This window comes from Chrysemys picta, chromosome 2 (genome assembly GCF_011386835.1).
Source record: "Chrysemys picta bellii isolate R12L10 chromosome 2, ASM1138683v2, whole genome shotgun sequence".
NCBI lineage: Eukaryota > Metazoa > Chordata > Testudines > Emydidae > Chrysemys > Chrysemys picta.
This window is the reverse complement of record NC_088792.1, coordinates 79,413,440-79,428,922: the sequence shown is the minus strand read 5'-3', so window position 1 is coordinate 79,428,922 and position 15,483 is coordinate 79,413,440. Positions and strand designations below refer to the sequence as shown.

Genomic DNA, 15,483 nt, shown 5'->3' with positions numbered 1-15,483 from the left:
TAGGTAATAGGAATTCCCAAGTGCTCCTTCCTGGGTCCAAGGTTGTTTTTGCATTTGGGGGGTGGCAGCATTTACCAAGCCAAGGTCAGAGAAAAGCTGTAACCGTGGGAGTTTAATACAAGCCTGGAGTGGCAAGTATTAATTTTTAGAATCCTTGCAACGTCCCCCCCCCCCCCCCCCCCCCCCGTACTCAGAGTAAGATTGTGGGGCTTCAGCCTTGACAACTCCTAATGAAGCCCCATATACTATATTGGGGGAAAGAGAGGAAGAAGTTCAGTGAGGTCTGTTACTGTTGAATAGTCTAGCAAGAGTAGTGGAAGTCTCAATGGTTGTTTTAACCCTAAACTAAAAGCACTCAGTAGTATACTGTATGCAACAGTCCTTCCCTTTTGGAGATAAGTAAGGTAACCCAACTGGTGTTTTTCATCTGTGTAACTGTCCCAGTGATCCCATTTTTAATGTTTAAATTATTCCTTTAATGGAAAGTGAAAATGAATCTGACATAGCACTTTCAATAAATTACTGATGGATGGTATATATTAACAATTTTAGATTAACATCTGAAGCTTAGTCTTTTGTGGTCAGCCACCAGAAGCCCCAGTGGAATTATGGTATGATGAATAAGTAAGAATCATTCTCCCTTAATTTCTTATTTGTAAAATGAAATCTGCATCATTGACAAGACATTCACTCTGAGTGAGTTTTAAAAGGGCATTTTGCCTACTTGATACCAATTCTGAGTTCTTGAGTCAGTTGCTTGCATAATGGAAGCAGCAGGCAGTAGCACTGAACAAGTTGTGCCAAAGACTTTCGCACAAGGCATTAAGTTTTGGCTTCTTTCAGGTGTCACTCTGCCTTGCTTTGAGTTGGTCACAGCAGCATGCTCCTGCTCCAGTGTGTCTTAAATTTTCTCTCAAGATGAATCACAACCCAGAAAAAAATAGAAATGGGACAGGGAGAAAAGACTCTCAGGGTATTTTTTCAGTCTGCTAAACAGTTAAGTGAAGATAGTCTGAAACACACTTGTTAATGTGGGTGTTTACTTCAAGAAGCAGCTTAGAAAAGCTGGTACAAGCAGCATAGAATTCTCTAATAATATATAGGAGTCTCTCCGCTCTTCTTAAGTTGACTCTGTATGATAGACCATGTACACTTTTCTATGACAGACCTTGCTTTTCTAATCACAGTAGCCTTTGGGAGCAAGCGCTCAAGTCAGGCCCTCCTGCACAGTTTCTCCTACCTAAAATAAGTAAGTCGGCTACAGCTTCTAAGGCCACAGCCCATTTTTGTTCAGCCTGGCCACGTCACCATCTTTAGATCTGTTAGACTGAAAACACAGATTGGTAGACAGAATACAGTAGAACCTGAGAGTTACGAACTGACCAGTTAATCACACACCTCATTTGGAACGAGAAGTACACAATCAGGCACAGCAGAGAACAAAAAAAAGAAGCAAACACAGTACAGTACTGTGTTAAATGTAAACTACTAAAAAAATAAAGGGAAACCAGTATTTTTCTTCTGCATACTAAAGTTTCAAAGCTGTACTAAGTCAATGTTCAGTTTTAAACTTTTGAAAGAATAACCATAATGTTTTGTTCAGGGTTATGAACAACCACCATTCCCAAGGTGTTCATAACTATGAGGTTCTACTGTACAAGGCTCTTCTTGTCACTGGGAAAGGCATCTACCATGTTCAGTGAGGAGACTGAGTCTTTGTAACTAAGGCTTTGTCTACACTGGAACTTCGTCGGCAAAACTTTTGTCGTTCAAGGGTGTTAACACCCTCCCACCCCCCACCCCCCGGACGACAAAGCACTCTCCTGTTGACAAAGCTGCTGCCAGTCGTGGGGGTGGAAATTTTTTGTTGGCGGGAGAGCTCTCTCCTGCCGACAAACAGCAGCTACACCGCGTGCCTTTAAGCGGTATGGCTGTAGTGACACAGCTGTGTTGCTAAAAGGTGCGTAGTGTAGACAAAGTCTAAAAGAACTACATTTCTTTAAGCTATTCATGTAAGACCATTTGACTTTCTTACGTAAAGTTATCACCAAAGCAAAATTCTTAGAATTAGATTGACTAACTCAGCCATTGATGTAGGGGGAACTTCCCTTTTGTTAAGTAACTGGAACTGGACAGTCCACTCCCACTTCATCACTTCTCTAATGTCATCAGTATGCCTGTGGCAGCACCTGAATCAGAGTTTGCACTACCCATCCATATTGCTAAGCTCCCTCTATCTCTTGAAGTACTTAATTGCCTCTCATTACCATGGTATTTGAGTGCCTCACAGTCATTAATGGATTTTATTTTCAATGATCATTTTGTAAGTGGGGAACTGAGGCATAGGGTAGATTAACTGACTTCCAGAGCCACACAGAAAGTCTATGGCTAAGCTGGAAATTGAGTTCAGGTTTCTTGAGTCCCAGTCCATGCCTTAATCACTAGTCTATCCTTCTCTCATTTTTCTTGGTAGGCAAAACTTTTGGTTATAAAGTCTACTAATTGGTATCTTTTTCTTGAAAAGTATGCCACTCTCTAAGACTCCTGGAAAAGAAAACAGATGGGACACTGAAAAGGTCTTCTGGATTTGTTGGTGGGTCAGCTTGCGACTTCTTTTCATTCTCTCTGTGGCATGGTCACTAGTTGAGTGCTTAGGTGAAGGTTTAGCCATCTTAAGAGGGAAGCATTGAAATCCATTTTGCCAGATGTCCATACTTTTTGACCGTTTCTTCTACATCCCTCCATGTAGCCCACAATTCATTCAGTGACTGACTATTACCCTAATAAAGAGAGATTTCTAATAATGTCCTTGCATTAGAGGGGCGCTTTCAACCTCATGGCTCTTGGGGTGGGAAGGATGCCCCCCAGGGATTTTATTTTTTATTTTTTTTATTTTTGGTAACAACTCAATTCTTCCAATTCCTCTTGTCCTTGCAGTAGGCCAGTAAAAATTTTAGGCATTCTTCTAAAGCCATAGTTTTGTAAAGGTCTGCTCCCTCAATAGATGCATTACTTTCTCTGCAAAAGGCTGTAGACAAAAGGCCTTGCTGGTCAGTAAACTCAGTTCTCTATAACATTAAAGGAGGGGAGTGTGCAGAGTTTTTCAGTGGTCTCATATCTTCTCTAATAGTCTGTTTCCTTTTAGGAGTTAAGCTTAGGCTTCCTTTCCGATATATTATTTCCACTTAGATACTGTTGCTAGTTCTCAGAAAACTCTTAAAGTTCAATTCAGGCAAGTCATTTGTGTCCCTGAGACTCCTGGCTAAGTCATTTTGCCTGTAGCTTCTGATGTGACGAGCAATGAGCTTAAAGTTCTGTCTTCAACCACAGTTTTATAGAAAAAGGGGTGGGAGTGAAAACTGCATCGTTGTTTCTACCCGCAGTGATTTCCTGGTTGCATTAGAACACAATATGTTACAAAACTCAGAGTAAAAAAGTACAGATTGTTATGAGGAAATAATATCACATTTGCCTGGAATATTTCAAAATACAACATTGTTAATTAAGTTGGGAATAGTTTATAGTTCTGAACTTTGACAGCACAGAATTATTGCAGCTACCGTGTTCAGAGAAAGTATTAAAGTATCTAAGCAATGCAAAAAGTCTTCAATCCCTGTTTTTGGATCTTTGTTAAACCTGTTCTTTGTTTTGTACATATGTGAAAATGATGGCTTCCTTAGTAACATAAAAGTATGTAATGCTAAAAATATTATGCGGGCAGTTCTGTACTTCATTGAAGTTTGACTCTGATCAAGAATTTGTCTTGTTTTTTTCATGTGATGGTATTAAAAACCAACCTTTTCCAACTTAATTACTAGCAGCTTTTATTAGGGCTGTCGATTAATCGCAGTTAACTCACGTGATTAACTCAAAAAAATAAATTGTGATTAATCGCACTGTTAAACAATAGAATACCGATTGAAATTTATTAACTATTTTTGGATGTTTTTCTTCATTTTCAAATATATCTATTTCAGTTACAACACAGAATACAAAGTGTACAGTGCTCAATTTATATTATTTTTATTACAAATATTTGCATTGTAAAAATGAGAAACAAAAGAAATAGTATTTTTCAATTCACCTCATACAAGTACTTTAGTGCAATCTCTTTATCATGAAAGTGCAACTTACAATTGTAGATTTTTTTGTTGCGTTACTGCACTCAAAAAACAAAACAATGTAAAACTTTAGAGCCTACAAGTCCACTCAGTCCTACTTCTTGTTCAGCCAAGTGCTAAGACAAACAAGTTTGTTTACATTACGGGAGATAATGCTGCCCACTTCCTAATTACAATGTCACCTGAAAGTGAGAACAGGCATTCACATGGCACTGTTCACATAGGGTCGCAAGATATTTACATGCCAGATGCGCTAAATATTCATATGCCTCTTTATGCTTCAGCCATCATTCCAGAGGATATGCTTCCATGTTGATGACATTCGTTAAAAATATAATGTGTTAATTAAATTTATGACTGAACTCCTTGGGGGAGAATTGAATGTCCCTTGCTGTTTTACCCGCATTCTGCCATATATTTCATGTTATAGCAGTCTCGGATGATGACCCAGCACATGTTGTTCGTTTTAAGAACACTTTCACTGCAAATCTGACAAAATGCAAAGAAGATAACAATATGAAATTTCTAAAGATAGCTCCAGCTCTGGACTCGGGTGGGAAGGAGGAAGATGTACTATTTGCTTAACTCTCTTAAAATGCTAATTAGAATATAGAAATACAGAAAAATCGTAGATAGTGTGTTTAAACAAGATTTTTAGGCAAGGTAGGTTAATTAAAACATTTTAGTAGTACATTGAAGTCTCATGAAAATGATGCAGTTGTCTGTTAATGAAACACATGAACTGAACGTACTCTATGCATAAATAGAAATGGGCTCTTACAATCTGTATTTGTGTGTGGGGAGAAGAATACTCCATGACGTCCTCTTCTAATTTCTTGCAAGTCAACTTTACAGTGAAAGAGAATCACTTGTTTAGACTTACACTAGGAAAGCATTCACTACAAATTACCTCCTATCCTGTAGAACTTTTAGAAAAGTTAATGTTGTAGGGGTTGATCCTGCAAAGTACTCAGCACTCTGGTACCACTCTGGCAAATTACTGAAGCACATAAATGTGTGAATAGTCCCACTGAATTTACATGTATTGCTGTAGTGAGGCCACAGTGCTCAGTGCCTGCAGCATAGAGCTCACAAGCCATCATTAGCACAAATCAAATGATTCTCTGGGTTAATATTTATCATAAATTAGAATTCTAAAGAAAATTTGGCTGAATTGCTCCTATTTATTTTTTCAGCTAAACTATATAAAGAATAAATAGTTTATAAGTAGCAGCATGAGTAATTGTTCTAAAAATGAATAAATGTATATGATTTACACACAGTTAAGTGAAATGCAGTTGTCTCTTTGAATATGTTAACTACTCTGACATCTATATTGCAACCCTCCCCCTTCCCATGACCCTCCATGGCAGGGAGTTTCAGAGCCTGGGCCAACTGTCTTGGGGTCATGTTCAAATTGATTTCAATCATGATTTAAATCACTAGTCAGGAAGACTCGATTTAATCATGGATTTCTACATAAAAGTGCATTCTTGTTGGTTGTTATAAGCTTAATACATATTCTTCACAACTCAGATAAATGTAGGTTTCCTTTTTAGAAGGTACACACTATACGTTTTTAAAGTGATTTATTTTGAAAACTTTTCAGATTAGTTTTACAGATATATCAGAAAATGAATGATTGGTTATTTCATTTAACAAAGGTAACTGAAGCAGATAGTTCACCTCCCAATAACTTCATAAATACCTCCAATTCAACAGGTTAATCGTTAATATTTGGAGGATTTTCTTGCCATGCTGTATTAGGAGAAGAACATCACCAGACAGACATTTAAATTGTTTTATTTAACTAAAACAACAACGTTACATATTGTGGATTTTTTTTCTTCATCAGCAAACATATAATATTTTAACAAAACAAGCATACGAATTTTTGAATTTAGTTAAACATTCAAGTTTTTTAAAATCAGGTTTGTTTTTGTTAAAATTGTTAACTAAAATAGTTAAATGAAATTAAAAAAAAATTAAATGGACTAGGTCAGCCAGGTCAACATGAGAAACTTAAAATATTGGCTTCTGCAGCTAACTCGGTCGTCTTCACCTTCATTTTCCTGTTTGTTCATAATCTGGAAAAGAAAAACAAGCTTTCCTGCTTTTTCAGGTCCCAAACGATTTCTCAATTTGGAATGAATTAGTCCAAAGGAAGAAAATATTCTTTCTACACCGGCAGAAGAAGCTCCTGCTGTTAAAAGTGAGATTATCACTTCAACAGTCTCTGAATCCAAGTGCTTAAGTGACTTCCGCCAGTTCACTGGTGTGACTTTCTTTAAAACATCATCAGCAAACATATTTCTTGAATGGTTCACCCTTAGCTCTGAAGTTTATTATAGTTGGCATTATGGAGGGATGATTGCTGGATATCCATGTCATAGCCAACTCCTCTTCTTCAGCACTTAAAGTTTGACCCTGGTACCAAGTATTGAGAATATTTGCAAGAAAATGAGCTGGAGATAGTGCTTGCCCCATTTGTTTTTTTTAATTTAACTCTGTCATTGCATATTTCTCTTTTTAAGATCTCACTCAGTTCCTTCCAAATTTCAACAGCGTCAGCAATAAAACAGCTATTTCCCTGCATTTTGTTCAAGGCTACAGAAATAGGCTTCAGGATACTCAGCATGTGTTCAGCATTTCTCTTAAGCCCAATGTTGAGAACTTTGGCTGTGACAGTGCCATCTGTTTTTTCACAATTTTGTTCACCAACTGTCATCAGATTAGGCCAGTTCTTGATACAGTACTCAAAACAGTCCACTACTGAGTTCCATCGAACGTCTTGTGGGAGAGTTAGCTTGGTTCTTCCCACTTTTTTTCAGAGCAGCTGCTGCAAAGTGATTGTTATGGAAGTATTTTGCAATTTCAACAACATTAGCCTTTATTTCTGGAACACTGAAGTCTTTGGCTAGGAGGTACATCAAATGAGCACTGCATCCGTATGTTATTAGCTTGGGACTCTCTTCTAAATTTCGTCTCATCTTAGATACATTTGCAGCATTGTCTGTGATCAAGCTGCGTACTAGATGTTTGAATTTTTTTCACAGTTTGTTATAGCTTTTACTGCTGCTTCTTGTAAGTATTCTGCTGTGTGTACATTTCCTGATGTATCAATTGTTTCTGTAAGGAAGACATTCCCTTCTGTTGTCACACAAGCACATACAAGAGGATCATTGTGGACACTGCTCCACCCATCAAGACTCAGATTAACAATTTCACCCTCTAGACCTTTTGCACACTGCTCAATTTCTCTTTCATACACTTTATCCAGCAATTTGCCTGCGACATCTGCTCTGTTGGATGGACTGTATCCTGGTCTTAATGACTGAATCATGTTAATGAAGTGTGGGTTCTCAATCATATGGAAAGGAGAGTTTGTTGCATAAACAAACTGGGCAATTTTTTCATCAATTACCTTTTTGTAATCTGCTGGTTCCTATCACAAACTTATCTATGGTTGTTTCTGGATGATGGAGATTTTTTTTCTTCTTTTTGCTACAGGTGATATACTGTGGCTATGTGACATGCATGATGTGACTGAAACACTATCCTTGGCAGATAACTCTGAAACTATAGAAAATTATGGTGATCTTGAAGGTGGATAGTCTTCAGAATCCTGTATGTTGAGGATGGATTCTCCTAAACAAAATAAGTCAATGCCTTTATTTAATTATTATTACCATATTGCTCATTTAGTATTACTGATTGCATTCGCTGACACTCAGTACTACTTTAAAGGTGAAATTGTAAAACGAAGATCTGCCTATTCCAGCTATTTATTTTTTTTATCACAACTGCATCCAAAATGATAGTACCATAGAGTAACAACTATATTTTTTGCTCAAACATAAGAATTCAAGAATAGTCCAGAAGGAACAGAGGCAGTCCTTAAAAAAGAAGTATGAAATAAAAAAGTTTACCAACCTGAAGATCCTGCATGTTCAGACATGTTTCTTTCATCATCTTCAATGCAGCTTCTTCCTGAGAAGGAACACTTCTCATAATGTTGTTTCATTCGGGCAGCCTGGCCTTGCATTTCTTTGTTGCACTTTTTGCATTTTGCACACGTGCCTGTCTTACCCACAGGTAGAGGAACTTCATTTAAAATATTCCCTAACTGAATCTCTTTTATGGCCCGCTGCCATTATATGTTTTCTAGTCTAGTGAGAGAATGGTATGGTAGATCTCAAATTAGTGAAGGCTACACTCAGAAAGACCTGAAGACTTCTGGAATGTGCTGCTCAAACAGTTTCACTTTTGTTTCTACTGCCTGTCCCTCCCTTCTCACATTTATCTCCAGACTTCTTCTCCTTGTCCAGATCTATTCTGCCCCCAACAACCTTCTATTCATTGAACTTTTTGAAACTATCCACTTTTAGCAGGAGGTAAGGGATTGACTCTGTTTACACAAATTTGCAGAGGGACAGTACCGTTGAGGTCTGTTATTTCTCACCTCTATATATTTATTTTAAAACATTTTTGCTGTTAACGAGCATGTTATCTCTGGAGACACAAATCCACAGTTTGAGAACTACAAAACTAAGCATCTCTGATGGTATTTTCTAGACTGAGCACCGAGTCCCATTGGGTAGATAGAAAGATTAACCTAAATAAGCTATACAGAAGCCCCTAGAACCCCATAAAATTGGGTCCCTAATCCATGAACTATTGGAACTCATTTACAAAACTTTTCTTAAACATTACATGAATATATTCTCTCATACTATAGAATTAGAATTTATAATCCCTATTTCCATGATGAGATATCTTTGAGCTGTAATGTATCTTAATTAAAACTACCTTTAGATAGGTTTTTCCTCAAAAAGCATTTTATCAAAAAAATCCAATTTAAATAAAAAAAATCCATTTATTTTATTATTTTTTTAAATCATTGATTTTTATCCACCCTGGTAATGCTATGGGGCAAAAAATAGTTGTATAGATGTTTTTGCTTGGGCAGGAGCCCGGGCTCTGAAATCCAGTGAGGCGGGAGGGTCTCCGAGCCTAGGCCTGACTGGGAATGTCTACACTGCTGCTTTTAATCCCATAGCATGACCCTGTGTCAGTTGATCCGGGCTCAGAGTCACTGCTACAGTGTGTCTTTTTTTCATTTGTTTATAGTATAGTCGTGCCCTGACTAAGCCACAGAAAATGGAGCTTTTTTTTTTTTTTTTTTTTTTTTTTTTTTTTTTTTTTTGAAATTGTAGGCTAGGTCTACACTACAGGGGGGTGGGGGGGGAGGGATTGATTTAAGATACGCAAATTCAGCTACGCGAATAGCGTAGCTGAATTCGACGTATCCGAGCTGACTTACCCCGCTGTGAGGACGGCGGCAAATCGACCGCCGCGGCTAGCCCGTCGACGGCGCTTACTCCTACCTGCGCTGGTGGAGTACGCGCATCGATTTGGGGATAGATTGTCGCGTCCCAACGAGACGCAATAATTTGATCCCCGAGAGATCGATTTCTACCCGCCGATCCAGGCGGGTAGTGAAGACAAGCCCTTAGAGTATTCCCTTCACTCCTATGTATAATCTGTTAGCCAATACTATACATATCTCCTATTATCTGTAACACTTCAGATCTCTTTGCTGACTATCGTTTGTCTTGTGAAGTTTCTTAGTAGTGCTTCCTTCTGAGAGTTAACTTTTTAAAATTCACTCAATGGATTGAAGCATTTGCATGTTGTAGAAAAAAGTGACATAATGCTCAGATGTACTACTGTGATTACTCTTAATCTTTTGGTGTATGTCACCTTACCAGGAAATAAGAAAATTAATAGTTTTTTTCCTACAAGATGTAACTGGAAGGTGTTTACTAGAAATCCATATGTTAACTGCATTAAATGTTTGACTGTTCCTAAATAATTTAGAAACATTTAAACCCAACTGCTTAAAGGGGAAGATAATACCAATTACAGGTAGTGAACTGGATTAAAATATTTATAATAAAATGAATAGAGAAATGTAATTTGGGATTTACCAGTAAAATAAAAAAACTAATGCATTATCCTCAAAATCTTAAAAATGAAGGTTGTTCCAGTACTTCATCCAGTAACATGTAAATATTGAAAATTGTTTATTCTAGTCCTCCGGACGGGACAGATACAGTAGCTACAAACCTGGTTTTCAGTAATCTGTACCCAGTTATAAGGTAGTCTATAAATTCTCTAGTTTTGAATGGGCAAAATATTCTCTGACTTTGAATAAACATTTGCCACAAAATGAGATGGGATTCTGTTAACAAATTCAGAAGATTAATTGTAATCATGAGCAATCATAAAGCTTTAACAATGTAAAAAAAATTAACTTTTTTTGAAATTCAGTATTAAATGCAGCAAAAACGGAAGTGTCAGGAAATAGATATGTATTTAAGATTGTAATGCACTCCCATATTTTCCTGCATGGCTTTAAATCATTAATTTTGGTCCTTCCATCCAAAAACCTGAAGCTGTCAATAAAATGTAAAGCTTACTGTATTTTATACTTTCTTACAAAGGAATTGTAAATTCCACCATTAATGCCTATAAAGACAGTCTGATGATAACGTTTAAATTAGTTAGAAACCTTAATGGAAATTTAGCAAACACTTTACATTGGCAGTATTTTTTCGGTCTCTAGCAATAAGTCTAAAACATGTATTATAATTTACAGATATATGGAGCCTGGGTGTTATCCTATTCATGTTGGTATGTGGACAACCACCATTCCAAGAAGCAAATGACAGTGAAACACTGACTATGATCATGGACTGCAAATACACAGTGCCATCGCATGTGTCCAAAGAATGTAAAGAGTAAGTAAAATATTAAGTAATTTGGTAGCATTCATTGAAATATTGTATACTACCAACACATTATCTAGAATCTGGTTTCTCAGGGTGCCAGGAAGTTTTTATTGATATTATTTTTACAGAGCTTCCAATGCTAAAATTCCCTGCTATGTTACCAGCAGTTTCCTTAACTTGTTAATTCTTGTGTTAGCACCGATTAAGTAGCTTCTTGCGCAGTATTACTACAACGTCTTTAATCTTGTTGCCTCTTTCAGTCTTTATCAAAGTTGATTGAATTTGTTCCTTTGAAATGTTTTGAGCCTGAGACTCTCCACACATTTATATTACACAAAGTTGTCTCAGATTTTTGTGTTGGGGCGGTGGTAAATTAAACCATTATTTGTCTGAATAGTTGGATATTGTCACTAGTTGTTATGCTTAAGAAGACAGCATCAGGCTTTTGTTTGTCTCCTCCTAAGGGCTTGTCTACACTGGCAATTTACAGTGCTGCAACTTTCTGGCTCAGGGGTGTGAAAAAACACCCCCCTGAGCGCAGCAAGTTTCAGCGCTGTAAAACGCCAGTATAAACAGTGCACCAGCGCTGGTAGCTACACCCCTCGTGGAGGTAGTTTTTTTTTTTTTTTTTTAGAGCGCTAGAAGAGCTCTCTCCCAGCGCTCTGCCGTGACTACACAAGCCACGTTAAAGCGCTGCCGTGTAGACTAGTCCTAAAATTGCAATCCCAAAATCAACATACCAGGCGTCAAGGAAAAAAATCTATGCAAATAGCACATGCCACTTAGGAATCATGACTCGTTTTGAAATGTTTATTCTGGAATGTTCACTGCAGCTCTTCGACGATTTTGAATTGTTCGGTATTCCCCATATATTGAAGTCAGGTTGATGCATGGAGGCTTCAGCCCCTAAATGTAGATCCCTATGATGTGAGATTCCCTCTTTCTGAGTTAGACTCTTTCTTTAAGCATAGCTAGAGTCCTCAGTAAATGACAGAATATTTTACCACTCCATACGCCTTGAATATCCTAGTGCAGGGGTGCCCAAACTTTTGCTTTAGTGTCTCCCCTTACCAGTAATGTAATGTGTTTGCACCCCTCCAGGCCAGGAGCAGAGTCACAGCGTGAGAGTGGGGGCTGGGAGCTGGGGCAGAGCAAGGCTGGGTGGTGCTCCCTGTCCACCCCTGTGGGGACGGGCCTGGGCCCTGCTCTGTCCTCCACTTTGGGGACCATTGTCCTAGTGCCTGTATAAGATTTCCTCCTATGCCAAACACTGGAGTTCAAGCAGAGCCTGATCTTTTTCATGGAATGTCTTCCACTTTCTGGTGCTGGCTGTAATAGCCATACCTGTGTTCATATATGACATGTGTAGTCTAGTGCATTTTTGTAGTGCTGCACTCAGTGTCATAGGTGAGCAATAGTTATTTTTTGTGTGCTCTAGCTCTCAGTATTGAATTTGGCTCTGCTGATTCCAGTGACTTAGCATAATCAGCAATGCAGAAAAGCTGTTGTTTTCACATGGTTTAGAAGTATAATAGTTAACAATCCAGGAAAGGTATACAAGAAAGAATTAATCAGCTGAGCACTATTAGAAGAAATCCTTTGAGACCCCATAAACCAATAACTATTTTTCCACCCTTCCAATGAATGTATTGAATGAAATTGTCACTGCCAAAACCAGAATTGGTAGGTCCGATCATTCTGTGCACCAGTCTCTCCCTCTCCCCTGTCTTTTTCTTCCCCCAAAAGATAGGATTTGGTAGGCCATATTTACTAGCCTCTGGTCAATAATCTGTATCAGGAAATACCGGATCCTGCATGGGTGGGTTTCAATTCTAAATGTGCAGTAAAGATTGTGATTTTTTTTCACCACTTCTGCCCATTTTTCTTGGGGAAGAGACTTTAAGAACCTCAGTAAGTAATATATAGAAATGGTCCTCCTTTGGGTGAAAGCATCTTTGGATGTTTGTAATGAATCAGAAAGCACAGCAAAATTGATGAATAAGCTCAGCACTCCTTTGTACCTGTAATAGTAGGTAGAGTGAAAACTTTGTGAACCTACTATCTATGCATAACACATCTTTTGGAGAAAGAGACCATACTGGCAAAGGAGAAGAAAGCTGTCCTCTTTGAAATTTAAAAATTACAAGAGAAAAAGAGACTAATGATATTCAGTATATATCCCTACTTTTTCATGGCAGTTTTTAGGAGTCAACAGTGTAGGCAATATAGGACTTCCTCTTGCCTTTGTAACTCCTTTCTCTACTCATATCATGATTCCCATATTTTAAAAAACCAAACTTGTGGTATACATTGCATTATAACATGTAGTTAGATTAACCTTTGTTGTCCTACCTAGCATGCTTGGTACATGAGTTCAAGCATTCCTTCATAGCTGTGCCCCTTACCTTTTCTGCTACATTGTGAAGTGCTAAAGTTCCAATGGAGCATCAACACTAAACATCCTCCACCACTATGTCCTGTGCAAAGCAGGTAATTTGGGGCAAATGCTGTAATTTGCCATGGCATAAACTGAAGTTCTGCATACATTAGGCAAGTAGACATGTGCTAGTCATGCAATATCCATTCTCTATGCATTCTGTGACAGTTTGTGCTTGGGTTACACTTCTGCCTGCCAGCAGTTGGAGACATATCACTTGATTTAGCATCTACCCACAAAGAAAAAGCATATCATTGCGGAGTCCTCAGCTCTTTCTCTCTACAGGTGGGGCAGCTCTCCTTCCTCTTGCTGATACTTAAGAACCTAGGGCCTGGTTCCTACTTTAAAATAAAACACACTTTTCTTTGTTTGCAGTGTTGTTGTAGCTGTGTTGATCCCAGGATATTAGAGACATCATGATGGGTGAGGTAGTATCTTTTATTGGACCAATTTCTGTTGGTGAAAAGGAGAAGTTCATTTGAGAGCATAGTGATTGTCTTGTTTCATCCACACAGTTGTTATTGGGGCATTTAGTGCACTCGAGGTGCACCACATGGTGTGATAAACACATATAGGACCCATGGATCTTGAAAGGTTTGTTGTGGGGGTATTGATCATTGTAGCAGTGGGGCTATGTCTGCAAGTTTTGCATGTGTTGTTATGAGGGGCTGGTGCCACTTAGAATTGGTATGTCCTGGTCTGTGGGTGACATGAGGCAGCCACTATGCTCTCAAGTGAACTTACACAGAAAAATGATAAAGATAAAAACGCCCAATCACTTGTGGGTGAACTTGTAGAGTTATTAATTACCCATTTCACCTTGAAAGGTCTCTTGCAACATGTGTTAACTCCTTATCTCTTCCACTCTTGTACTTAGTTGTGACACTGAGTACCTTTCCCAGATCTGAAGAAGAGCTCTGTGTAAGCTCAAAAGCTTGTCTCTTTCACCAAGAGAAGTTGGCCCAATACAGGATATTACCTTTCCCACCTTGTCTTTCTTACATACGTTGTAATTCCTTACTCTTTATGACAATAGCAAAAAAATGTATTAATAACATTAAACATTTATAATGGAGTAGCACCGTAAGGCTACCTAGTTTGGGGCATGACTGTGAAAAGTACTGTGCCAACCAACAGAAAATGAAAGTCAGAGTGTAGAGGTGAAAGAGCTCAAGTAAATCAAATGGAAATGGTGGAGTTTACGATGTCTGCAGTTTTTATGATTCAGTTGTTTTATTCATTTCAATTTTGCATTGTCATTTAGAATACTTTTGTGACTGCAGATTCAGTTTCCAGTCACACTGTACTTGCATTATTTTTACTGGAAGGTCTGAAAAGAGGCTAATATGAGCTGATAGTAACAACAGGAAAACAGTCCTCTTCCTAGTGTTGCTGTTGTGATGACTACTTTCTGAACATATTAGTACGTTTTGTTTATAGATTTATTTTTTGTTCGTAGTCTAATTACACGGATGTTGCAGAGAGACCCAAAGCGAAGAGCATCTTTGGAAGAGATTGAAAATCATCCATGGCTCCAAGGAGTTGACCCATCCCCTGCAACAAAGTACAATATTCCTCTGGTTTCATACAAAAATCTTTCTGAGGAAGAACACAATGGTATAATACAACGCATGGTCCTTGGTGATATAGCAGATCGAGATACAATAGTAGAGTAAGTTACCAATTTTCTACATGCAGTTTGACACTTTTAACATTATATTTAACTTGAGAATTACTACAAAATTGAATGCAATCACAGAAAAATGACTTTCTGCTTCTTTCTAAATGCTGAGACAAAGCCTCACATTGAACCTGTGATAGAGTTCTTTATTCGAAGTAATGTAGATTTAATTTGATGAACTAATTTTAAGTGCAGTTCTACTCTGAAAAATAATTTTGCAAAGACAGTATTGCAGGATTCTGTTTTTAATGTCTCACTTACTCCTTATCAAATCCATTCAGTTTACAAATAAAAAGTGTCAAATTCACCATGAGGGCCAGTTAAATTGGGTTCCTCTTAGAGTGCTTTCTCATGTCAATTCCAAGTAGGTGAGTGCGCACAATGTGCACAGTCGTCAGAAGGATTTTCGCTAGCGGTACCCGTCGGGTCAGCTGTGGAGCCCCCTGGAGT

General features: G+C 38.1%; 1 protein-coding gene across 3 annotated transcripts in view; it reads left to right on the top strand.

Annotated features, from left to right (window-relative positions):
- The window catches only part of SNRK (SNF related kinase), an 85,780-nt gene that overhangs the window by 48,638 nt on the left and 21,659 nt on the right, over positions 1-15,483 (top strand). For 2 of the 3 annotated variants that reach the window (XM_008171581.4, XM_042840603.2), the window contains exons 4-5: positions 10,783-10,924; positions 14,812-15,024. In XM_008171581.4, coding sequence (XP_008169803.2) covers positions 10,783-10,924; positions 14,812-15,024 — 355 coding nt within the window. The remainder of the gene's footprint in view (positions 1-10,782; positions 10,925-14,811; positions 15,025-15,483) is intronic. The other variant, XM_042840604.2, reaches the window with a different exon arrangement.